The sequence below is a fragment of the Atractosteus spatula genome (assembly GCF_055471065.1).
Source record: "Atractosteus spatula isolate fAtrSpa1 chromosome 10 unlocalized genomic scaffold, fAtrSpa1.hap1 SUPER_10_unloc_1, whole genome shotgun sequence".
Taxonomy (NCBI): Eukaryota; Metazoa; Chordata; class Actinopteri; order Semionotiformes; family Lepisosteidae; genus Atractosteus; species Atractosteus spatula.
In genome coordinates, this window is record NW_028296612.1 from 4894488 (window position 1) to 4920846 (window position 26359).

Below are 26359 nucleotides of genomic sequence, written 5' to 3' on the forward strand. Positions count from 1 at the left end.
AATTCACCCGCTCTGGACCCTGGAGCTGTCCCGAGAGAGGAGGACGTGAAGAAGACCTCCGATCTGCCTCCCTCCTCTTGCGACGGCGACGAAGGTGCAAAATGACGTCTGTCATCCATCGCTCCGCCTCCGGGCATCGACACGTGTGGAACCGACACGGGCTCCGTGGGGAGGAGGTTCAGCCCACGTGGCGTGGGCGTCTCATTCCGGTGCAAATGACCGTGATCATTCTGCACACTTCACGGACGGCGAACCTGCCGGGGAGGAGGGGTGGAGATCGGTTCCGTCCCCGCCGACTCGAACGGGCGCAGCCGGCCGGTGTTCGCCAGGGTCAGTCTTAGCCAGTTTGGGGGGGGGTGGGGATCTTGACCCCCCTGGGGGGGAGGGTGGTCAAAACGGGGTGCTGGTTTGTCCCACGCACTCGTCGAGCAAGCAGCACCGCCGTCATGACCGGCTGCGAAAATCGCGTCGTCAGAGTCGTTCTTGAGAGGGCGCGTCTGCTCAGCCAGGGACTGGAAACGACGCGTCGCCCCCCCGTTACTCAAATCGCCCCTTGTGCGCGCAGGTCAGAGCCGGGCGGTGCGGTCGGGTCCGTGTTCCTCATTTTAAGAAGAGCACGTCGTCTTTTTTTTTTTTTTTTTTACTGTTCTGACAGCGGGGTGAGGAGCTCTTCGCCGGTCGGCCGCTACCGGGCTAAAACCCCCCCCCCTCTTCTCTCTCGCCTCCCGTTCCCGAGACCGGCCGCAGCGCCTCAGACCAGAACCGGACCCGAGCGGCGTCTTGCCGCGTAAGGCGTGAACAAGGGATCAGGTGAGGGGTCTGTTCCCTGCTGGGGAGAAGAAAAAAAAAAGAAGAAAGAAAACGCAACGTGTTCAGGTGTGAAGAAGGAGGCTCCGCGGCCGAAACGTTGTGTTGTCTTCACCTTTTCTCTCTTCTTCAGGTGTGAAGAGAAAAAGAAAACGTTGTGTTTCCTTCACACCCGAAGAAGGCCGGTCCGTTTTGCACATTGATTCTGGTTCCGGGGACCGGTCCGTCTTGCTCTTCGATCCTGGCTCCGGAGATCTGCGCTTTCCCGTGATTCTGACCTTGAGGACCGGCCCGGTTTGGCATCGCGTTCTGGTGCCGGGGGTGGGGTGTGGGGGGGGGGGGACAGAGGAACTGGAGCGTCGCCCATCGTGCACTGCGGCAGACACGCGTGTCGGCGGGGCGGGGGGGGGCGCGCCCCCTCTCCCAGGGGTCGGGCGATTCGGACCCACGCCCCCGCGGAGGGGAGGGGAGGGGAGGGGGGGGGTCAGGGACGGCGGGGCGTGTGACTGGCGCATGAGGCAGGCCCGGCCTTGCGCAACGCAGGAAGAGGAGGTTCTGTCTTCCCTCCCCACGCAGAGAGAGGGACGGGGCCACTTCTCCCTTCTGTCTGTGCCGTCCGGTCGCTGGGTCCCGGAGGCTCCCGCCAGCCGGCGATGGGCCCCCCGCCCCCTCTGCTCTGCCTGCTCCTGGCCTGCGCGCCGGGGCTCCGCGTGGGAGGTGAGTCGGGGCGGGGCGGGTCAGAGCCTTGGAGTCAGGGAGGAGTCCGGTTGTGTGAGTGTGTGTGTGTCTGTGTGTGTGTGTGTCCTGTGATGGACTGGTGTTCTGTCCAGGGTGTGTGAGTGTGTGTGTCCTGTGATGGACTGGTGTTCTGTCCAGGGTGTGTGAGTGTGTGTGTCCTGTGATGGACTGGTGTCCTGTCCAGGGTGTGTGAGTGTGTATGTGTGTCCTGTGATGGACTGGTGTCCTGTCCAGGGTGTGTGTGTGTGTCCCCTGTGATGGACCGGTGTCCTGTCCAGGGTGTGTGTGTGTGTGTCCTGTGATGGACTGGTGTCCTGTCCAGGGTGTGTGTGTGTGTGTCTGTGTGTCCTGTGACGGACTGGTGTCCTGTCCAGGGTGTGTGAGTGTGTGTGTGTCCTGTGATGGACTGGTGTCCTGTCCAGGGTGTGTGAGTGTGTGTGTGTGTGTCCTGTGATGGACTGGTGTCCTGTCCAGGGTGTGTGAGTGTGTGTGTGTCCTGTGACGGACTGGTGTCCTGTCCAGGTGTGTGTGTGTGTGTGTGTGTGTGTGTGTGTGTGTGTGTGTCCTGTGACGGACTGGTGTCCTGTTCAGGGTGTGTGTGTGTGTGTGTCTGTGTGTCCTGTGTTGGACTGGTGTCCTGTCCAGGGTGAACCTGTCTTGTGCCTGTTGCATGCTGGCCTGTTGGAAACAGTGTTCAGTGGACGGACGGGCAGATACAGGTGCAGGTGCCGCTGTGTCTAATATCTGGGACACCTGGGCCCTGTCTGAGCAAGAGGCAGCAGTTCGGAACAAGGGGGTGCCTGTGAGGGACAGGAGGGTCAGCTCTGGGCCCTGACCGACGTCTCGACAATAGGTCGTTTCGTCCTGTCGCTCCGAGGGTAGTGCGCGCTGGCCGGGACTGCGAGGGCAGCTGGCGACGGTTAGGATGTTGCCACCCCTGCCCTCTGCCGGTTTCGTCACTTCCTCTTCTGCCGAGCAGGGCTGGCTGGTCTCGCTGACTCACTGCGGGGGATACAGGGCAGCTGCTGTCCGCGCACACTGCTACACTGCAGCACTGCAGCACTGCAACACGCACAGCGTTCTGACACACTGAGACACTGCACTGCGCACAATCCCTCCTCTCCAATCTGCTGATCACCTCCTCCACACTCCTGCTCACACTGACACCTGGAGATCTACAGTCTACTGATCACCTCCTCCACACTGCTGTTCACACTGACACCTGGAGATCTACAGTACTGATCACCTCCTCCACACTCCTGCTCACACTGACACCTGGAGATCTACAGTACTGATCACCTCCTCCACACTCCTGCTCACACTGACACCTGGAGATCTACAGTCTACTGATCACCTCCTCCACACTCCTGCTCACACTGACACCTGGAGATCTACAGTCTACTGATCACCTCCTCCACACTCCTGTTCACACTGACACCTGGAGATCTACAGTCTACTGATCACCTCCTTCACACTCCTGTTCACACTGACACCTGGAGATCTACAGTACTGATCACCTCCTCCACACTCCTGTTCACACTGACACCTGGAGATCTACAGTACTGATCACCTCCTCCACACTCCTGTTCACACTGACACCTGGAGATCTACAGTCTACTGATCACCTCCTTCACACTCCTGTTCACACTGACACCTGGAGATCTACAGTACTGATCACCTCCTCCACACTCCTGTTCACACTGACACCTGGAGATCTACAGTACTGATCACCTCCTCCACACTCCTGCTCACACTGACACCTGGAGATCTACAGTACTGATCACCTCCTCCACACTCCTGTTCACACTGACACCTGGAGATCTACAGTCTACTGATCACCTCCTCCACACTCCTGTTCACACTGACACCTGGAGATCTACAGTCTACTGATCACCTTCTCCACACTCCTGCTCACACTGACACCTGGAGATCTACAGTACTGATCACCTCCTCCACACTCCTGCTCACACTGACACCTGGAGATCTACAGTACTGATCACCTCCTCCACACTCCTGCTCACACTGACACCTGGAGATCTACAGTCTACTGATCACCTCCTCCACACTCCTGCTCACACTGACACCTGGAGATCTACAGTACTGATCACCTCCTCCACACTCCTGCTCACACTGACACCTGGAGATCTACAGTACTGATCACCTCCTCCACACTCCTGCTCACACTGACACCTTGAGATCTACAGTCTACTGATCACCTCCTCCACACTCCTGCTCACACTGACACCTGGAGATCTACAGTCTACTGATCACCTCCTCCACACTCCTGCTCACACTGACACCTGGAGATCTACAGTCTACTGATCACCTCCTCCACACTCCTGCTCACACTGACATCAGGAGATCTACTGTACAGTGTACTGATCACCTCCTCCACACTCCTGCTCACACTGACACCTGGAGATCTACAGTACTGATCACCTCCTCCACACTCCTGCTCACACTGACATCAGGAGATCTACTGTACAGTGTACTGATCACCTCCTCCACACTCCTGCTCACACTGACACCTGGAGATCTACAGTACTGATCACCTCCTCCACACTCCTGCTCACACTGACACCTGGAGATCTACAGTACTGATCACCTCCTCCACACTCCTGCTCACACTGACACCTGGAGATCTACAGTCTACTGATCACCTCCTCCACACTCCTGCTCACACTGACACCTTGAGATCTACAGTCTACTTATCACCTCCTCCACACTCCTGCTCACACTGACACCTGGAGATCTACAGTACTGATCACCTCCTCCACACTCCTGCTCACACTGACACCTGGAGATCTACAGTACTGATCGCCTCCTCCACACCCCTGCTCACACTGACACCTGGAGACCTACAGTGTACTTATCACCTCCTCCACACTCCTGCTCACACTGACACCTGGAGATCTACAGTACTGATCACCTCCTCCACACTCCTGCTCACACTGACACCTGGAGATCTACAGTACTGATCACCTCCTCCACACTCCTGCTCACACTGACACCTTGAGATCTACAGTCTACTTATCACCTCCTCCACACTCCTGCTCACACTGACACCTGGAGATCTACAGTACTGATCACCTCCTCCACACTCCTGCTCACACTGACACCTGGAGATCTACAGTACTGATCGCCTCCTCCACACCCCTGCTCACACTGACACCTGGAGACCTACAGTGTACTTATCACCTCCTCCACACTCCTGCTCACACTGACACCTGGAGATCTACAGTACTGATCACCTCCTCCACACTCCTGCTCACACTGACACCTGGAGATCTACAGTACTGGTCACCTCCTCCACACTCCTGCTCACACTGACACCTGGAGATCTACAGTCTACTGATCACCTCCTCCACACTCCTGCTCACACTGACATCAGGAGATCTACTGTACAGTGTACTGATCACCTCCTCCACACTCCTGCTCACACTGACACCTGGAGATCTACTGTACAGTCTACTGATCACCTTCTCCACATTCCTGCTCACACTGACATCAGGAGATCTACTGTACAGTGTACTGATCACCTCCTCCACACTCCTGCTCACACTGGCACCTGGAGATCTACTGTACAGTGTACTGATCACCTCCTCCACACTCCTGTTCACACTGACACCTGGAGATCTACAGTACTGATCACCTCCTCCACACTCCTGCTCACACTGGCACCTGGAGATCTACAGTCTACTGATCACCTCCTCCACACTCCTGCTCACACTGACACCTGGAGATCTACAGTACTGATCACCTCCTCCACACTCCTGTTCACACTGACACCTGGAGATCTACAGTACTGGTCACCTCCTCCACACTCCTGCTCACACTGACACCTGGAGATCTACAGTCTACTGATCACCTCCTCCACACTCCTGTTCACACTGACACCTGGAGATCTACAGTCTACTGATCACCTCCTCCACACTCCTGCTCACACTGACACCTGGAGATCTACAGTCTACTGATCACCTTCTCCACACTCCTGCTCACACTGACACCTGGAGATCTACAGTACTGATAACCTCCTCCACACTCCTGCTCACACTGACACCTGGAGATCTACAGTCTACTGATAACCTCCTCCAGACTCCTGCTCACACTGACACCTGGAGATCTACAGTGTACTGATCACCTCCTCCACACTCCTGTTCACACTGACACCTGGAGATCTACAGTACTGATCACCTCCTCCACACTCCTGCTCACACTGACACCTGGAGATCTACAGTGTACTGATCACCTCCACACTCCTGCTCACACTGACACCTGGAGACCTACAGTCTACTGATCACCTCCTCCACACTCCTGCTCACACTGACACCTGGAGATCTACAGTACTGATCACCTCCTCCACACTCCTGCTCACACTGACACCTGGAGATCTACAGTACTGATCACCTTCTCCACACTCCTGTTGACAGTGTTTTGTCTCTGCTTTCTCTCCAGGTATGATCATTTACTCTGTTGGTGGTGGTAGAGTAAGTCTTCCCTGTGAACATTTTGAAGGATATTCCAACTCCATTATTTTCTGGGTCTTCAAACAAACATTTTTTGTAGTACCTATTGAACTGACAAGAGATAAGATGATCACAGTCAGAGACCCAGAGAGAGCAGGGAGACTGCGTGTGGGGCCAGACTGGTATCTACACATCGGACCTCTCAAGCCTCAGGACTCTGGACTGTACACCTGTCAGCAGTACGTTGGTAGAGAGTATTACCGATCTGGGACAACAGCCACTCTCTACCTGCTCTCCTGTAAGAACATCGTTCTCGGTGTCTGTGTCCATGTGGAGCTCAGTTTACATCTCTCTCTCTCTCTCTCTCTCTCTCTCTCTCTCTCCCCTGCCTCTCCTTCACTCATCTGTGTCTCTCTTTCCCTTCTGATAATCAAAACCTCTTGTTGACAATTGACAACGCCTTGAAGACAATTGAAGGGTTTAGATGATGATTGAGAGGTATTGATGATGATAGGGAGGTCTGGGTGTTGGTTGAAGTGTGTTGATGATGATCGGAAGGTATTGATGACTGAAAGTTCTTTAAAAATAATGAATAATGAAAGATCATTAACAATTAAAAGATAATGATGATGATCAGGAAGGTCTGGGTGTTGATTGAAGGGTATTGATGATGATCGGAAGGTTTGATTGAACCTTCAATCGGAAGATGATTGAAAGTTCTTGACGGTGATTAATGATTGGAAGGTATTGATGATGATGATGATGATCGGAAGGGTATTGATGATGATTGAAGGGTATTGATGAGAAGCTCCATGTGCTCTTTCCTCAGTGACAGCCTCTCCCTCTGGGAACCTGCGGACCGGCAGTGTGCTGACCCTCAGGTGTGGGCTGGACTGTGGAGCTGGACTGGGAAGCTGCTCCAGGGTTCCCGAGGGACTGACTGTGTCCTGGCGGAGAGATCGGGATCTCGTGGGGAAGGTGGAGACGGGCAGATTCCAGATCAGAGATTTCAGGACATACAGTCAGCTCTCAGTGACTCTGCAGAGATCAGATCACAACAAGAACTGGGTCTGTGTGCTGGCGAAAGGAACCGAGCTCATGACCTACGATACCTTCACCTCTGTACTCACAGGTGGGCGCGGAGCTGTCAAATTCTCCTCCTCCTCATCTTCTTCATCTTGCAGGTCATGTCCCAGTTCTGCCTCTTTGATTTCCCTGACCTGTTGCGACCTTGTTCTCCGATACTGTGTTCTCACATGACCCCTGTCCTCATTTTTTCACGTTTGTGTCCTTTTCTTCATTAAGACATCGTGGTTTCCTCTGTTTCTCTGCTGCCTGGGGTCCGTTCGGTCACCTACCCAAGCTCCAGGCCACAGAGAGAACTGCTGGACACTAGGACAGCAGGAGTGGACACTGTCCCTCTGGGGCGAGGGGAGAGACTGGAGTGGGTTGGTCTTGAAAGTGTGGGAGTGTCTCAGTGTGTCCCTGCTCTTCCTCCACAGATTAGACCCAGGACCTGTACAGCAGTGGGAGAGTACTGCTGGACACTAGGACAGCAGGAGTGGACACTGTCCCTCTGGGGCGAGGGGAGAGACTGGAGTGGGTTGGTCTTGAAAGTGTGGGAGTGTCTCAGTGTGTTCCTGCTCTTCCTCCACAGATTACACCCAGGACCTGTACAGCAGTGTGGGACAATTCCTGCAGCTGCCCTGTGTGGACACCGTCCATCTGGGACGAGGGGACAGACTGCAGTGGAGCTTCAGAAGATCTGGCACCATCGCCTACCAGACCCTGTTCACGTTACTGGAGAACGGAAGTCGGATCACGGGGACAGAGGTGGACGGGGAAAGAGTGGACATGACGGTCAACTCCTCCCTGCTGATACGCAGCGTCCAGACGGGGGACAGCGGAGACTACATGTGTCTCCAGAACAAGGAGAACCTTCAGGAGATCCAGCTCAACACCTTGTCAGGTCAGGAGCCTCTGCCCTCACTGTAATTTGTCCTTTGGATCCTGCTGCTGGTCATCTGTGTTCATCCGAGTGCGGATTGTGTCCTGACAGACGTGAGCTACCGGCTGCAGTCATATCGTCCTCTTTGTTTATGTCTGTTGTGTGAGGACCAGGGGGAAGGGTCATTTATATCCTGTTTCCTGATGTAGCTCGCCTGCGTCTCCTTGCATAGGCCCTTTCCAGCAGCGGGTCAGCTGGTACTCCTGAGATATAGATGGCGGCCATCTTGCTCAGGTCTATATCGAGTCTGTTAAGCGTTTCGTTCCGGAAATACCGGTTCTAAATGACCCTGGTCCTCTTACAACTGTGAAGGCCTTTCCTGCAAATAGGTTTGCGTTTATTATTTCGTCTTGTAGTGTTATATAGTTGTATTTGCGAGCGATGTATACAACGTCCTATTTCTGTTGTACGCTGAGGAGTTACCAGCCTGGTCTGACAGGTATAGTACAGTATAGGGGAGGGGCGAATATCTTTTGTTTTACTGCACCTGTGAGTGAACTGTAGGACACGCCATTTTCCTCCAGAAATGAAACTAACAGATCAAGTTCAGTGACACACTGCAGCTTGGAATCCTGACTCCCTCGTGATGTCTGGGTGGCTTCTGGGCTGTCCAGTTGTTTTAGCAACTGTTTTAGGACGGTACCTGAGGACACTGCTCTGAGAGTGAAGTGTGTCCCTTAGTCATCACAGGGCTCTTCAATGAGCAAAGTGCAGTGTCTTAATAAATCCCAAGTGTTCTTCCAAACAGGAGCTGGCCCGTTTTCCTTACAGACATGGACACCTGGTCACCCCCCAGTTATCGGAGTCTCCACTATCACAAGGCAGGACAGGAGACACAGTGAGAGAGAGGAGATCACAGGGAGTCCCTCAGTCATAAACACACACAGCAGGACAGGAGACACAGTGAGAGAGAGGAGATCACAGGGAGTCCCTCAGTCATAAACACACACAGCAGGACAGGAGACACAGTGAGAGGAGATCACAGGGAACCCCTCAGTCATAAACACACACAGCAGGACAGGAGACACAGTGAGAGAGAGGAGAGCGCAGGAAGCCCCTCAGTCATAAACACACACAGCAGGACAGGAGACACAGCGAGAGAGAGGAGATCACAGACAGCCCCTCAGTCATAAACACACACAGCAGGACAGGAGACACAGTGAGAGAGAGGAGATCACAGACAGCTGTCTCTCCATGAGACACACAGTTAGGGAGAGGGCCTGGGGTCAGAGTGCACTGTGTGTTTAGTGCTGTGCTGTTTATTCCAGTGAGCTCAGACCCCTCTGGAGCGGTGCAGAGGGGCTCCAACGTCACCCTGACCTGCCTCCTCACCTGTTCCTCTGCCTGTGATAAAACCACCCAGCTGCTCTGGAGGAACAGTACCGGGGACAGCCTGCAGGGCGGCGCCAGTGAGCGCACTGGGAATACAGTCAGCTCCACCGTTGTTCTTGAGCCGCAGAGTTTTGAGAGGATGCAGTGCAGCGTGATGGGAGACAGAGCACACGGGGTCTCCCAGGAGTGGACCATCAGAGTCTTGCTGGAACAAGGTGATCCTGCGTCGGTCTCCAGCAGTTAGATTTGCTGCTGCTGCTCTTCTGTCAGATGGCTGCAGACTCTGTCTTCACCGAGAGTATAAAAAACTCTCTTTGTTTTGTGTGTTTTCCAGCAAGCAACAGGCACAATACACACACTCACACACCCTGGACAGGACACCAGTCCATCAAGGACACACTCACACACACACACACACACACCCTGGACAGGACACCAGTCCATCACAGGACACACACACGCACACCCTGGACAGGACACCAGTCCATCACAGGTCACACACACACACACACACACACACACACACACACACCCTGGACAGGACACCAGTCCATCACAGGACACACTCGCACCAGGGCCAGTTTTCCCAGAAGCCCACGAACCCGCCCGCAGGTCTTCGGACTGTGGGAGGCATCAGGAGCCCCCAGAGTGAACCCATGTGTGTGTGTGTGTGTGTGTGTGTGTGGGGGGGGGGGACATGCAAACTCCCCACAGACAGTGCCGCTGGTCCAGAACTGAGCCCCGAGCCTCGGCACTGTGAAGCAGCAGGGTCTTCATACTGCTCACCCTACGAGCTGCTGGGTCAGTGCCTGAGGGATTTCCACACTTTCACTGTGACAGAGGTCCCGGACGAGTTCCCTGTGGCGACTGCGGTGTCGGTGGCTGGAGTCTTCTGTGCGCTGCTGGTCCTCGCCATCGTCGCCTTCCTCCTGATCAAGAGGAGGCACAGCAGGGCAGGTGAGCGCCTCCCTGCCGTGGCCTTCCAAGGTCGAAGGTCAGAGGTCAGGCCTGGGTTCGGTGTGCGTGCAGAGGGAGTGGGGTCCTGAGGAAGAGCAGGGCAGCTCCGTGCATCTGGGGCGTGGCCTTCCAGGTCGAAGGTCAGAGGTCAGGGCAGGTGCACTGAGATGCACAACTTGGTGCCTGCGTGCAGAGGGAGTGGGGTCCTGAGGAAGAGCAGGGCAGCTCCGTGCCTCTCGGGCGTGGCCTTCCAGGTCGAAGGTCAGAGGTCAGGCCTGGGTTCGGCGTGCGTGCAGAGGGAGTGGGGTCCTGAGGAAGAGCAGGGCAGCTCCGTGCCTCTCGGGCGTGGCCTTCCAGGTCGAAGGTCAGAGGTCAGGCCTGGGTTCGGTGTGCGTGCAGAGGGAGTGGGGTCCTGAGGAAGAGCAGGGCAGCTCCGTGCATCTGGGGCGTGGCCTTCCAGGTCGAAGGTCAGAGGTCAGGGCAGGTGCACTGAGATGCACAACTTGGTGCCTGCGTGCAGAGGGAGTGGGGTCCTGAGGAAGAGCAGGGCAGCTCCGTGCCTCTCGGGCGTGGCCTTCCAGGTCGAAGGTCAGAGGTCAGGCCTGGGTTTGGCGTGCGTGCAGAGGGAGTGGGGTCCTGAGGAAGAGCAGGGCAGCTCCGTGCCTCTCGGGCGTGGCCTTCCAGGTCGAAGGTCAGAGGTCAGGCCTGGGTTCGGCGTGCCTGCAGAGGGAGTGGGGTCCTGAGGAAGAGCAGGGCAGCTCCGTGCCTCTCGGGCGTGGCCTTCCAGGTCGAAGGTCAGAGGTCAGGCCTGGGTTCGGCGTGCCTGCAGAGGGAGTGGGGTCCTGAGGAAGAGCAGGGCAGCTCCGTGCCTCTCGGGCGTGGCCTTCCAGGTCGAAGGTCAGAGGTCAGGCCTGGGTTCGGCGTGCCTGCAGAGGGAGTGGGGTCCTGAGGAAGAGCAGGGCAGCTCCGTGCCTCTGGGGCGTGGCCTTCCAGGTCGAAGGTCAGAGGTCAGGGCAGGTGCACTGAGATGCACAGCTAGGTGCCACCGCGTCTACAGAGTATCGGGGTACGACGATGGCAGACAGCCGGGCCGGCAGGACCGGACGGTACCCCCCCCCCAGAGTTCTGGGGTGCCTGCAGTCGGGTCGCCCTGAGAGCCGATGAGAACCGGACTCGGGTCGTTCCGGGTCGGGCGGGCAGGCTCCCGGAGAGTGATGGAGGTCACGGCGTGAGCCGCGGAGGATAGGACTGACCTTCCGGAGCGACGCGAGATCCCCACAGCACCGTGACCGGTGGTCCTGGTGTCCCGGCTGATTCCGAGCTGCGAGCTGTGCTCTCATGCCCCTCGCTCTCCGCCCGGCAGGTCCGGGAGTCTGCGTGACGACGGAAGAAGACCTCGTCTACGCCAGCCCCACCGAGCCCACGGTAACCGTCCGCACCCCCCTCCTGTCTGCCTGTCTGCCTGTCTGCCTGTCTGCCTGCCTGTCTGCCTGCCTGCCTGCCTGTCTGCCTGCCCGTCTGCCTGCCCGTCTGCCTGCCTGCCCGCCTGCCTGCCCGTCTGCCTGCCTGCCCGTCTGCCTGCCCGTCTGCCTGCCCGCCCGCCTGCCCGCCCGCCTGCCCGCCTGCCCGCCTGCCCGCCTGCCCGCCTGCCTGCCCGCCTGCCCGCCTGCCCGCCTGCCTGTCTGCCTGCCTGTCTGCCTGCCTGCCTGCCTGTCTTCCCTGAGCATCACTGCTGACCTCATCCCGCTGGGAGTCGAGCCAGGAGAGCTTCCCGGTCATCGTTCGGGATCGTTCCTGCAGCTGCAGCTGCTGCGGCGGTGATTCCTCGCTCCGGCTGAGCTCCTGTTGAACCCCTCTCTCCCTCTCCCTCCCTCTCCCCGCGCTCGTCCAGAGCTCTCCTGTCCTGGGCGGCGAGGACGTCCACTACGCCAGCGTGGCCTTCCAGGCCAAGAGAAGAGAACCTGGGAGAGGACAGGTCCTGCCCGAGGACAGCGACGCCGTTATTTACTCTGACATCAGAGGAGGGAGGTAGACAGCGCGGTGTCTCGCTCGAGACACCACCAGGGGGCGCTGTGGACCCCCCAAACCTCCCGACTGGCTCCCACTGACGAGAGAGAGAGATGTGGACACAAGCAGAGACGCACAACGATGTAGGAGCGCAAACACGTGCTGTTACAACACCAGGCCCCCACACACACACACACGCAAAAACCACGCAAAGAAACGCACACATACACACAAAAACCCAAAATGCATACTGACGTGTACGATATTGTGCTTTGAGAATCCTTGTATGTGGCTATAGAATATACAGAGGTGTGTGTATATATATAGTGGTACAGTATGACAGTATATAAGGACCTATAGGAGATGAGCTGTATATAGGAGATGTAGAGCTGTAGAAGATACAGAGGTACAGTATGACAGTATATAAGTACCTATAGAAGATGTAGCGCTGTAGAAGATAAAGAGGTACAGTATTATAGTATATAAGGACCTATAGGAGATATGCTGTATATAGGAGATGTAGAGCTGTAGAAGATACAGAGGTACAGTATGACAGTATATAAGTACCTATAGGAGATGAGCTGTATATAAGAGATGTAGAGCTGTAGAAGATATAGTGGTACGGTATTACAGTATATAATTACCTATAGGAGATGTAGAGCTGTAGAAGATAAAGAGGTACAGTATTACAGTATACAAGTACCTATAGGAGATGAGCTGTATACTGTATAGAAGATGTAGAGCTGTAGAAGATATAGTGGTACAGTATGATAGTAAATAAGTACCTATAGGAGATGTTCTGTATATAGAAGATGTAGAGCTGTAGAAGATATAGAGGTACAGTATGACAGTATCTCTATAGGAGTAGTACCTATAGGAGATGTAGAGCTGTAGAAGATATAGAGGTACGGTATGACAGTATCTCTATAGGAGTAGTACCTATAGGAGATGTAGAGCTGTAGAAGATGTAGAGGTACAGTATGACAGTATCTCTATAGGAGTAGTACCTATAGGAGATGTAGAGCTGTAGAAGATATAGAGGTACAGTATGACAGTATCTCTATAGGAGTAGTACCTATGGGAGATGTAGAGCTGTAGAAGATATAGAGGTACAGTATGACAGTATCTCTATAGGAGTAGTACCTATAGGAGATGTAGAGCTGTAGAAGATATAGAGGTACGGTATGACAGTATCTCTATAGGAGTAGTACCTATAGGAGATGTAGAGCTGTAGAAGATGTAGAGGTACAGTATGACAGTATCTCTATAGGAGTAGTACCTATAGGAGATGTAGAGCTGTAGAAGATGTAGAGGTACAGTATGACAGTATCTCTATAGGAGTAGTACCTATAGGAGATGTAGAGCTGTAGAAGATGTAGAGGTACAGTATGACAGTATCTCTATAGGAGTAGTACCTATGGGAGATGTAGAGCTGTAGAAGATGTAGAGGTACAGTATGACAGTATCTCTATAGGAGTAGTACCTATAGGAGATGTATTGCCGGTTTGTGGAGTGATTGTAAGAGCTGTGAATTGTGAAAATGACCTGTAAGCTCAGTGAACGGGCTGCCTGTATTTCGAAGCCCGCCAGAAAGAGAAGTGTTTGTGCTGGACGTTTGTATTTTCAAACTGTTCAGGCTCTGACTGTACCTGCTTGTTCCTACTTCCCATTAAATTGACGGTGTTCGAACCCGTGCCTCCTCTCCGTGCGTCTTCTGGGACTCCAGGGCACCTGGAATGGATCTTGGTCACTCCCGTGCCTCTCATTGTCATGGTTACTAATCCTGGCACTGTCACAGTAACTAATAGCTTCCTGTCACATCCCACCATTGTCATGGTAACTGATCTTTTCCTGTCACATCCCACCATTGTCATGGTAACTGATCTTTTCCTGTCTCATCCCACAATTGTCATGGTAACTGATCTTTTCCTGTCTCATCCCAGCATTGTCACGGTAACAAATCCTGGTCTGTCTCACCCCGACATCATCACGGTAACTAATCTCATCCAGGCGTTGTCGTGGTAACCAATCTCCTCCTGACGTTGTCACGGAAACGAGCCCCACACTGTTGTCTTTGTTGTGCAACAGTGTGTGTCTCACCTGTTACAGCGCAGAGGTGTTCAGTACTGGAGACACCGTGCTGTCTTCTCTGTTGTGCCACAGTGTGTTTTTATGACACACAACACAGAGATGAAGAAGTGGAGACACTTTGTCATCTGCATTGTGCAACAGGGCACTCGGAAGACTCGAGGAAACAGAGAACTAACTAACGCACTGAGTTGTGCTTGAGAGTCTCTCACTTATTGTGTGTGTGAGAGCCTGTGTCAGGGGTTGTGTGTTAGTAGCTGTGTGTGTGAGAGAGAGGCACTGTCGGTGATTTTGTGTGTGTGTGTGTGAGAGACATTGTCAGTGATTGTGTGTGGTTCTGAGTCTTGCATTCCTTCCTGCCATTGTGAAACACTGTGCTCAGATTTCACTCAAGATGCAGCAGCACGGAAACACACTACACACACAACCCCCCCCAGGAGAACTGAGACTGTGTGTATGTGTGTATGTGTGTCATTATGTGATTAATTGCACTGTTGACAGAAGAGCAGTAGGAACAGGCACCTCTGAGGCTCAGGCAGGAGAGGCGTCTGGCTCTGTGGCCACCCAGCTGTCCCTGGGACTCCTTGTAGGTTTGCTGGGGGCTTCAGCCAGGCAAGGTGACCTCAGAGGGGGCACACCGGCGCCCCCTGGGGCTGGCTGTTCGCCTGTGGACCCTGCAGCACGTTCGATGAGGGCTGCTCCTGAACTCCCGCGGGCGCCGACGGGGGCCGTGTGCTCAGTGGGGCTCCCGGGTGGGAGAAACTGTGGAGAGAGGAGCCCCCAGCCCCCCCCCCCCCCCCAGCTGGAGCGCGTCTCGGCTGTCGCTCTGCTGCGCACGTGGGTCCGGGGAGGCGCAGGAAGTGTGCGGTCAGCAGTGTCCACATCTGCGTTCTCTGTGCTGAGCTGCAGTCGTTGACATCCTTCCTCTTGGACGGCCGCGCTGTGGAGAGACGAGGATGGACCTCCTGCTCCGGGCTTCGTCCCTCATCCCCCTGCTCTCCCTCCTGGCCTGGACTCCGGGACTGGGGGTGGAAGGTGAGTCTTGGGTTCGAGGGGGGGGGTCTGTGTCTCAGCCCTCAGATGAAGGGTGTTCTGGGAGGTGTTGTGGTATCAGATGTGAAAGGAGACACAGTGGGAGGTGTTGTGGTATCAGGTGTGATAGGAGACACAGTTGGAGGTGTTGTGGTATCAGGAGTGAAAGGAGACAGTTGGAGGTGTTGTGGTGTCAGCAGTGAAAGGAGACGCAGTGGGAGGTGTTGTGGTGTCAGCAGTGAAAGGAGACACAGTGGGAGGTGTTGTGGTATCAGATGTGAAAGGAGACACAGTGGGAGGTGTTGTGGTATCAGGTGTGATAGGAGACACAGTTGGAGGTGTTGTGGTATCAGGAGTGAAAGGAGACAGTTGGAGGTGTTGTGGTGTCAGCAGTGAAAGGAGACGCAGTGGGAGGTGTTGTGGTGTCAGCAGTGAAAGGAGACGCAGTGGGAGGTGTTGTGGTGTCAGGAGTGAAAGGAGACGCAGTGGGAGGTGTTGTGGTGTCAGGAGTGAAAGGAGACGCAGTGGGAGGTGTTGTGGTATCAGGAGTGAAAGGAGAAGCAGTGGGAGGTGTTGTGGTGTCAGGTGTGAAAGGAGACGCAGTGGGAGGTGTTGTGGTGTCAGGAGTGAAAGGAGACGCAGTGGGAGGTGTTGTGGTATCAGGAGTGAAAGGAGAAGCAGTGGGAGGTGTTGTGGTGTCAGGTGTGAAAGGAGACGCAGTGGGAGGTGTTGTGGTGTCAGGAGTGAAAGGAGACGCAGTGGGAGGTGTTGTGGTATCAGGTGTGAAAGGAGACGCAGTGGGAGGTGTTGTGGTGTCAGGAGTGAAAGGAGACGCAGTGGGAGGTGCTGTGGTATCAGGTGTGAAAGGAGACGCAGTGGGAGGTGCTGTGGTATCAGGTGTGAAAGGAGACGCAGTGGGAGGTGTGGTGGTGTCAGCAGTGAATGGAGACACAGTGGGAGGTGTGGTGATATCAGGTTTAACTGTTGTGTTATTTTCCCTCCCCAGGAGTGACTGTGTACTCCACTGTGGGGGGACCAGTGGCTCTGCCCTGTGAGAATCTGAAAGAGATGAACAGATCGTCTATTCTGTGGGTCTTCAGTCAAAATCCAGAGGCATCCATCGTCCTGAGCAAAGATAAGATGATCACAGTCAGAGACCCAGAGAGAGCAGGGAGACTGCGTGTGGGGCCAGACTGGTCTCTGCACATCCGACCTCTCAAGCCTCAGGACTCTGGACTGTACACCTGTCAGCAGTACGTTGGTAGAGAGTATTATCAACCTGGGACAACAGCCACTCTCTACCTGCTCTCCTGTAAGAACGTCGTTCTCGGTGTCTGTGTCCATGTGGAGCTCAGTTTACATCTCTCCCTCTCTCTCTCTCTCCCTCTCTCTCGCTCTCTCTCCCCCTGCCTCTCCTTCACTCATCTGTGTCTCTCTTTCCCTTCTGATAATCAAAGCCTCTTGTTGACAATTGACAACGCCTTGAAGGGTACAGATGATGATTGAAAGTTCTTGATCATTAACGATTGAAAGATATTGATGATGATTGGAAGGTCTGGGTGTTGATTGAATGGTATTGATGATGATCGGAAGGGTATAGATGATGATTGAAATGTATTGATGATGATTGGAAGGTCTGGGTGTTGATTGAAGGGTATTGATGATGATCGGAAGGGTATTGATGAGAAGCTCCATGTGCTCTTTCCTCAGTGACAGCCTCTCCCTCTGGGAACCTGCGGACCGGCAGTGTGCTGACCCTCAGGTGTGGGCTGGACTGTGGAGCTGGACTGGGAAGCTGCTCCAGGGTTCCCGAGGGACTGACTGTGTCCTGGCGGAGAGATCGGGATCTCGTGCGGAAGGTGGAGACGGGCAGATCCCAGATCAGAGATTTCAGGACATACAGTCAGCTCTCAGTGACTCTGCAGAGATCAGATCACAACAAGAACTGGGTCTGTGCGCTGCTGAAAGGAACCGAGCTCATGACCTACGATACCTTCACCTCTGTACTCACAGGTGGGCGCGGAGCTGTCGATGCCTCCTCTTCCTCCTGCAGATCATGTTCCTGTGAGAGGTCGTTCCACTGACCTCTAACCTCGTTCTCTGCTACCTGAGCTACCCAAACTCCTCTCCACAACCTGGAGTGGGTTGATGTTCAAAGGTGTGTGTCCCTGCTGTCCTTCCACAGATAGCAGGGAGGAGTCTGAACGGTCCTGTGAAATGATTTCTTCAGCACTCCTGTGTGGACACTGTCCCTCTGGGGCGAGGGGAGAGACTGGAGTGGGTTGGTCTTGAAAGTGTGGGAGTGTCTCAGTGTGTCCCTTGCTCTTTCTCCACAGATTACACCCAGGACCTGTACAGCAGTGTGGGACAATTCCTGCAGCTGCCCTGTGTGGACACCGTCCTTCTGGGACGAGGGGACAGACTGCAGTGGAGCTTCAGAAGATCTGGCACCATCGGCTACCGGACCCTGTTCACGTTACTGGAGAACGGAAGTCGGATCACAGGGATGGAGGTGGACAGGGACAGAGTGGACATGGCGGTCAACTCCTCCCTGCTGATACGCAGAGTCCAGACGGGAGACAGCGGAGTCTACCTGTGTCTCCAGAACAAGGACAAACTTCAGGAGATCCAGCTGAACACCTTGTCAGGTCAGGAGACTGCAGATTCAGGATTTCAGATTTTAAACACTGAATAAAAGATAATCTCTTGAGTAGTGACAGGAGACAGCGCAAGGAAGAGGGGAGAGAACAGGAGTCTTTCAGTAATAAACACACACAACAGGACAGGAGACAAAGAGAAAGAGGAGATCACAGAGAGTCCCTCAGTGATCAACACAGCAAGACAGTGAGAGTGTCTCTCAGTGACACTAAGGATAGACCTTAAAGTCTTAACTTTTCCCTTAAATAATTGGCTTTTCTGGTTGATCTAGTGAGTTCAGACCTGCCTGGAGTGATGCATAGGGGCTCCAACGTCACCCTGACCTGCCTCCTCACCTGTTCCTCTGCCTGTGATAAAACCACCCGGCTGCTCTGGAGGAACAGTACCGGGGACAGCCTACAGGGCGGCGCCAGTGAGCGCACCGGGAATACTGTCATCTCCACTGTTGTTCTTGAGCTGCAGAGCTCCAAGAGGATGCAGTGCAGCGTGATGGGAGACAGAGCACACGGGGTCTCCCAGGAGTGGACCATCGGAGTCTCGCTGGAACAAGGTGATTTGTACCATTACAGTAGAGCAATAACTGATGACGCTCTTGACCTAGAGAAGGACACTGGTTGTAACAACAGTCTCTTTCTTTCACTGTCAGCAGCGTAGATACAAGAAGATCATTATATGTAAGTTTTCACTGAAAGACCAGAAAAGTTTTCCCCATTTACAATATTTATGAAGGGCTGAGATTTATTTTTCCAGCAAACCTAATTTAAAACACATCGTCAATTAACACCCACACGTGCACTCATTGTGATTGCAATAGAGAGTACTGTATATACTTTAATGTTTATAGGTTGAATATTAGAAGAAAAAACATCTTTCTGGTGAACACGTAGGAAAAGTGAATTGTTGCTACTGGCAAGATTTTTCCTCTTGTTCTCAGAGTCTAATGTAACGTCCGACCTTTTTCTGTGTAAATCGCCAAACTGCACCTTGACCGTCTCTCACGTTTCTTAAATCCATCCATCCATCAGGTCCAGCGTCGGTACTGTCGCTTGCAGTCAGACTGAGCATTTTCACCATCCTTCTGTTGGTGCCTCTGCTCGTTGGGATTGTCATTTACACCAAAAGGAACAGCAGACTCACAGGCAAGTAACAGAGCAGCGGAGTCAGTCTAGAGCAGGTCTGTCCACAGGCTGTAAACTCCAGTAACAGAGCAGTGGAGTCAGTGTAGAGCAGGTCTGTCCACAGGCTGTAAACTCCAGTAACAGAGCAGTGGAGTCAGTCTAGAGCAGGTCTGTCCACAGGCTGTAAACTCCAGTAACAGAGCAGTGGAGTCAGTCTAGAGCAGGTCCGTCCACAGGCTGTAAACTCCAGTAACGGAGCAGTGGAGTCAGTCTAGAGCAGGTCTGTCCACAGGCTGTAAACTCCAGTAACGGAGCAGTGGAGTCAGTCTAGAGCAGGTCTGTTCACAGGCTGTAAACTCCAGTAACAGAGCAGTGGAGTCAGTCTAGAGCAGGTCTGTTCACAGGCTGTAAACTCCAGTAACAGAGCAGTGGAGTCAGTCTAGAGCAGGTCTGTCCACAGGCTGTAAACTCCAGTAAAGGAGCAGTGGAGTCAGTCTAGAGCAGGTCTGTCCACAGGCTGTAAACTCCAGTAACGGAGCAGTGGTCTGTTGGTGCAGAATGGCCGCTCTGTTTCTGTTTGAATAGAAATGGTTGCTCAACATACCTTACCTTTTTTTATCTTATTCTCCCTGCAGAGGAAGTGTCACCGGGGATAGAGCTCCAACCGCAGCGCTGACTTCCTGTCCGTCCTCCTAACCATTCCCCACTCCCCCTAGTCCCGAGAGAGAATAGTTCCTGTGTGTCTGCCTGAAGAAACGGAAGTTGAGAGCTCTTCATAAACTTCCCTGCTTGTGCGTAATCATCAGTTTTGTTCATTCCTGCGATGCAGCACGAGATGCTGCTGTGAGCTTCAGTGCTGTCGCTCTGGTCCAGCGATGTCCACCACCATCTGTCCAGCTGCCCAGACTCCCGATTCCCATATTCCATCCCTCCGACTCATCGTGATCATCAACGAACTTGTTTATTGACTGTGCTGCTTACAGGTGTGTTCAACTCTGAATTGAGTATTCACCAAACTGACTATCCACTGGACTGACTATCCAACAGACTGGGATCCCACTGGACTGGACTGGATATCCACTGGACTGACGCAGGTCACCCAACGTGAACAGGTTGAACTGCTCTCTATTCCCTGAAATAACTATCCACCCGGTTGGATATTCACTGGGCTGACTGTTCACTCTGCTGACTATCTGTCGAACTGGATATTAATGTTGCTGCATGATCACTGGACTGGATGTTCACTGGACTTCTTATTGGATGAATCTGGTTTCTGGCAGAACTTTTTATTCGAGGGGAATATTACTGTGTGAACTGGTTACCTCTGCAGTGGCTGATCAGTAAAAGCTCGTCTGATTCTCTTTAATATACTTGTCAGCAGCTGTTTGACCTGAGGGTCTGCGCTGCACATCGTTACCTGTCTGAATCGAACACAGCAACACTTACTGTATACAGGTATCTCCTCTTTCAGTACCGACTGGAAAATAAATCAGATTTGTGGAGGTAAAAGCAGAAAGAAAAGTAAAAAATACTCAATTGTTAACGTAGTTATTGATAACTGAGACGGAGCGGTGGCTCTGGGGCTCAGGATCTGTGCCTGTGGCTGGAAGGTTGCCGGTTCGAATCCTGTGGCTGGCAGAGGAATCCTACTCCGTTGGGCCCCTGAGCAAGGCCCTTCACCCCAGCTGCTCCAGGGGCGCTGTATAAATGGCTGAACCTGCGCTCTGACCCCCAGCTTCTCTCCCTGTCTGTGTGTCTCATGGAGAGCAGGCTGGGGTCTGGGAGAAGACACAGTCCTCATGCAAGACATTGTATAGGGTGACTAAAGGGATGTTATGTTATTATTAAAAAATGAATTGTTCTATTCAATGACCTGTATACGTACAGCTGCACTAATAGGTTTTCATAAGAATAAAAACCCTAAACCCAATTCTGTTTTAATAAATAATGCTGTCCCTAAATCTTTCTCCAATCCTAGTCCAAGTTCTGCCTGGAACCCCAGTTCTTAAACCTAATCCTGACTCCTAGTTCTGCCTGAACCCCAAGAGCGGTTCTGGCCCTGAGGCTCAGAGAGACAGACTCTCCGACAGCTGTGTCTCTCCGGCCCAGCGAGACTCGCGAGCGATGTGGTCGGCCCCCGTGCGGCCCCCCTCTCTCGCTGCAGGAAGTCGCTCTCACACGAGCGGCGGCTGTGCGTGCGGGCGAGTGGGGGGGCCCAGAGTCTGAGTGTGGGGGGCCAGTGGACTGGGCTGTTCCTCAGGGGGCAGGACAGACCCCAGGTGTGGCCAGTGTCTTGGCCGGTCTCCTGCCGGCCTGCCTGTCAGTGAGAGTCAGGGGCTGCGGCTGCTCCCGTGACAACACAGGAAGTGCTGCTTTCCACTTCCTGCCCCGGAATAGGCCTATCTTGTCGTCCATCTCCAGCACCTCCTCTCTCCCTCTGATGGGAGAGGAAGCGATGGCCGTCCTGGTCTCCTGTCATGGTCGTGTCAGTGTTTGTGGATCTGTCAGTGATGGGCAGTGGCTCCGATGCGGACATCTTGGAATGAACAGAAATCGTGTCTCCGTCCTGCCATTGTGAGACACTGTGCTCAGATTTCACTCAAGGTGCATCAGCACAGAAACACACACACACACACCCCCGCAGGATGCCTGAGACACTGTGTGTGTGTCTGTGTGTGTGATCATTATCAGTCTACCAGCATGTGATTAATTGCACTGTTGACAGAAGAGCAGTAGGAACAGGCACCTCTGAGGCTCAGGCAGGAGAGGCGTCTGGCTCTGTGGCCACCCAGCTGTCCCTGGGACTCCTTGTAGGTTTGCTGGGGGCTTCAGCCAGGCAAGGTGACCTCAGAGGGGGCACACCGGCGCCCCCTGGGGCTGGCTGTTCGCCTGGGGACCCTGCAGCGCGCTCGATGAGGGCTGCTCCTGAACTCCAGCGGGCGCCGACGGGGGCCGTGTGCTCAGTGGGGCTCCCAGTGGGAGAAACTGTGGAGAGAGGAGCCCCCAGCCCCCCCCCCCCAGCTGGAGCGCGTCTCGGCTGTCGCTCTGCTGCGCACGTGGGTCCGGGGAGGTGCAGGAAGTGTGCGGTCGGCCATATCTGCTGATCGGTGCTGAGCTGCAGCTATTTCTACCCCTCCTCCGTGAAGGAAGAGCAGTAGACAGACGAGGATGGATCTCCTGCTCCGGGCTTCGTCCCTCATCCCCCTGCTCTCCCTCCTGGCCTGGGCTCCGGGACTGGGGGTGGAAGGTGAGTCTCGGATCAGGTCTTTGCCGGCTGGAGGCGGGTGGGGTTGTGGGGTGGGGGGGAAGTTTCTCAGCTCTTGTACCAGTGAGCCAGCGACGGTGGGCTTCACTCCTCGTCTGTGCGTCGGCATTTTCCCCGAGTCCAGAGACCCTCACCCAGGCCTCGGTACTGGGAGTGAGGGTGCGTGAGAGGGTGTGCTGCTGGCTTCGAAAGGTCGCGTGTCGCTCTTTCACCTCGCCCGTCTTCCAGCCCCCGTCACTGCGTACGCACAAGGGCGTGGCTGCGTGCATGTGTGTGACAATGTGTGACAGTGTTGTGGTGTCAGGAGTGAAAGGAGATGCAGTGGGAGGTGTTGTGGTATCAGGTGTGAAAGGAGGCACAGTGGGAGGTGTGGTGGTGTCAGGAGTGAAAGGAGACACAGTGGGAGGTGTGTTGTGTCAGATGTGAAAGGAGACACAGTGGGAGGTGTGGTGGTATCAGCAGTGAAAGGAGACACAGTGGGAGGTGTGGTGGTATCAGCAGTGAAAGGAGACACAGTGGGATGTGTTGTGGTATCAGGAGTGAAAGGAGACACAGTGGGAGGTGTGTTGTGTCAGATGTGAAAGGAGACACAGTGGGAGGTGTGGTGGTATCAGGTGTTACTGTTGTGTTATTTTCTGTCCTCAGGTGTGACTCTGTACTCCACTGTGGGGGGGTCAGTCAACATGTCCTGTGAGGGTTCGAGATGCCATCAGGAGTATTATTTTGTGTGGAGCTTCCATCACAAATCTGAGCCAATCAGAATTCTGAACAGTAAGGAGATGATCACAGTCAGTGAAGCAGGAAGGGCTGAGAGATTGAGTCTGGGGTCTGACTGGTCTCTACACATCCACTCACTCAACACTCAGGACACTGGAGTCTACATCTGTGAGCAGAACATCAATGGAAGTTTTTATCTCCCTGGACGAACAATTGTGGTTCTCTACCTGCTGTCCAGTAAGTCTGAGTCTGATGTCTCTGTGTTTCACAGTCAGTCAGTCTCCATTAACTGTCCCCTCTGTCTCTCCAGCCCAGTGCTGGTCCTGATGAGTCCAGTCAGGAATCTGCAGGTCTTCTGTCTGTCTGTCTGTCCTTCCTGTGCTCTGATCTGCTGTCTGGACTCATTGATCATGTCAGTGTGTGAAACAGTGTCTGTCCCTGTGCTGAAGACACATGTGATGTCATTCTGCAGTCTCTGCCAGTCCCTCTGGAGGATTGAAGACAGACACAGTCCTCACTCTCCAGTGTGGTCTGGACTGTGGGGACGGATTTCAGAGCTGTCCTGGGGTACCTGCTGGAGTCACAGTGACCTGGGAGAGTGACCACGTGGACACAGTGGACATCAGAGAGGACAGACATTTCAGCAGCTTGTCAATGAAGCTGCAGAGTTCAGACCACATGAGGAACTGGACATGTGTACTGAGAGAGGGAGGAGTGATGAAGACCTCTGATACCTACACCATTCACCTCACAGGTATAGAGTATAGGTATACTTTAAAGAGTATTACTGTGACTCTCTCTGTAACTAAATACTTTTAAAATACATTTATTTTATGAGCTTTGTACAGTGAAATCCAAGTTCAGCTCAGTAGAAAAGTGCTATGATCCCTGATGTTTCGTTTTGAATAACAGATAATTACTATCTCTCTCAGTTCAATGGTCATTAGCGGAGAAGTCACTCAGACTGACTTTTTTCATCATCGTTTTGATCATCCCTCTGGTCATTGGACTCATCATCTTCAACAAGAGGAGGAACAGCAAACTCACAGGCAAGTAACCGAGCAGTGGAGTCAGTCTAGAGCAGGTCTGTCCACAGGCTGTAAACTCCAGTAACAGAGCAGTGGAGTCAGTATAGAGCAGGTCTGTCCACAGGCTGTAAACTCCAGTAAAAGAGCAGTGGAGTCAGTCTAGAGCAGGTCTGTCCACAGACTGTAAACTCCAGTCACAGAGCAGTGGAGTCAGTCTAGAGCAGGTCTGTCCACAGGCTGTAAACTCCAGTAACGGAGCAGTGGAGTCAGTCTAGAGCAGGTCTGTCCACAGGCTGTAAACTCCAGTAACGGAGCAGTGGAGTCAGTCTAGAGCAGGTCTGTCCACAGGCTGTAAACTCCAGTAACGGAGCAGTGGAGTCAGTCTAGAGCAGGTCTGTCCACAGGCTGTAAACTCCGGTAACAGAGCAGTGGAGTCAGTCTAGAGCAGGTCTGTCCACAGGCTGTAAACTCCAGTAACGGAGCAGTGGAGTCAGTCTAGAGCAGGTCTGTCCACAGGCTGTAAACTCCAGTAACGGAGCAGTGGAGTCAGTCTAGAGCAGGTCTGTCCACAGGCTGTAAACTCCGGTAACGGAGCAGTGGAGTCAGTCTAGAGCAGGTCTGTCCACAGACTGTAAACTCCAGTCACGGAGCAGTGGAGTCAGTCTAGAGCAGGTCTGTCCACAGGCTGTAAACTCCAGTAACGGAGCAGTGGAGTCAGTCTAGAGCAGGTCTGTCCACAGGCTTTAAACTCCAGTAACAGAGCAGTGGAGTCAGTCTAGAGCAGGTCTGTTCACATTACTAGCAGTGGAGTCACTTAAAACCATACAAAATGGCTGCTGTGGGTCTCCCGTTAAAGTGGGACTCCTGTTAGCCAACCACTTTGAGAACCTTTGCAGTAAAAAGAGTATATCAATACAACAAGGTACGATTAATTTCAGGCAAAAGGAAACGTTTCACTTCCCTTTTTGATACAACTCATGAATACGACATGAAGATCTAGTTAAAGAAAATGGTTCTTTTGGTTAAATTGATGAATACCCCCATTACTCATTCAACTGAGGCTCTTATTTCCTCATAATCTGTCGACAAAATCAGCAAAGTAGTTGCTTTGGGCCCTAATGCCCGCTGACATTACAATGAATGAACAGTACTCACTAATCTCCGAGAACGCATGCCTAATTCTGCTTGTTCATGATTGTTTGAACTTGCCTCTGTTAGTACTGTTTTATTTATTTTTTTAAAAAAAGGTTTAATTGCGTTTTGCGGAGTCCATAGCCCCTCCCACCCCCCCCTCCCCCCCCTCTGAGCTCAGGCTCCTCTTATTCTCCCTGCAGAGGACGTGCCACCGGGGATGGAGCTCCAGCCGCTGAGCTGACTTCCTGTCCGTCCTCCTCACAGATCCCTGCGTCCCCCCCCCCAGTGTCGAGAGAGAATGGTTCCTGTGGGACGCACGAAGAACAAAAAACTGGGAGCTCTTTCTGAGCTTCCTTTTTAAAAAAAAAAAAAAAAGCCCTGCTTCATCTTGTTTTGAGCCGCAGTGTAAATATTGAAGGGACAGGCAACCCGGGGGGAAACAGCTCTCTGAAAACACTTCAGCCTGAATGACAGAAGTTGAAAAAGGAGAGGATTATCCCACTTAAGACTCATCCTCATCCTCGTGGTCATCGAGTACCTGTTTTTTGACTGTGTTGGTTCTGGGAGTAACGAATTCAATCATATTCACCAAATCACTGTCAAATAATTCAGTCAGGTCACTATATGGTAATCGATTGAATTGTTTGCTTGTCTGTACTGGTTACGCAACAAAATGACTATCCACTGGACTGGATAAATACTGGATTGGATAGTCACCAAGCTGACCATCCACTGGACTGGATAAATACTGGATTGGATAGTCACCAAGCTGACCATCCACTGGACTGGATAAATACTGGATAGTCACCAAGCTGACCATCCACTGGACTGGATAAATACTGGATAGTCACCAAGCTGACCATCCACTGGACTGGATAAATACTGGATTGGATAGTCACCAAGCTGACCATCCACTGGACTGGATAAATACTGGACTGGATAGTCACCAAGCTGACCATCCACTGGACTGGATAAATACTGGATAGTCACCAAGCTGACCATCC

General features: G+C 53.3%; 2 protein-coding genes and 1 pseudogene across 2 annotated transcripts; all 3 read left to right on the forward strand.

The window, feature by feature from the left end:
* The first annotated feature begins 1429 nt into the window (after positions 1 to 1429).
* LOC148813574 (uncharacterized) lies at positions 1430 to 14049 on the forward strand. The gene is made up of 8 exons (XM_088908166.1): positions 1430 to 1524; positions 6001 to 6309; positions 6841 to 7143; positions 7669 to 7980; positions 9288 to 9566; positions 10192 to 10308; positions 11672 to 11733; positions 12200 to 14049. Exons 1-8 carry the CDS (start codon positions 1461 to 1463, stop codon positions 12338 to 12340), a joined length of 1587 nt encoding a protein of 528 aa, XP_088764292.1. The 5' UTR covers positions 1430 to 1460; the 3' UTR covers positions 12341 to 14049.
* Positions 14050 to 15280: 1231 nt separating this feature from the next.
* LOC148813575 (uncharacterized) lies at positions 15281 to 21087 on the forward strand. The gene is made up of 7 exons (XM_088908383.1): positions 15281 to 15438; positions 16442 to 16747; positions 17146 to 17448; positions 17772 to 18083; positions 18365 to 18643; positions 19119 to 19232; positions 19847 to 21087. The coding sequence occupies exons 1-7, from the start codon at positions 15360 to 15362 to the stop codon at positions 19885 to 19887; spliced, it is 1434 nt and encodes a 477-aa protein (XP_088764509.1). The 5' UTR covers positions 15281 to 15359; the 3' UTR covers positions 19888 to 21087.
* A 1292-nt stretch (positions 21088 to 22379) lies between these two features.
* Positions 22380 to 25591, forward strand: LOC148813576 (uncharacterized; annotated as a pseudogene).
* The last annotated feature ends 768 nt before the right edge of the window (positions 25592 to 26359 follow it).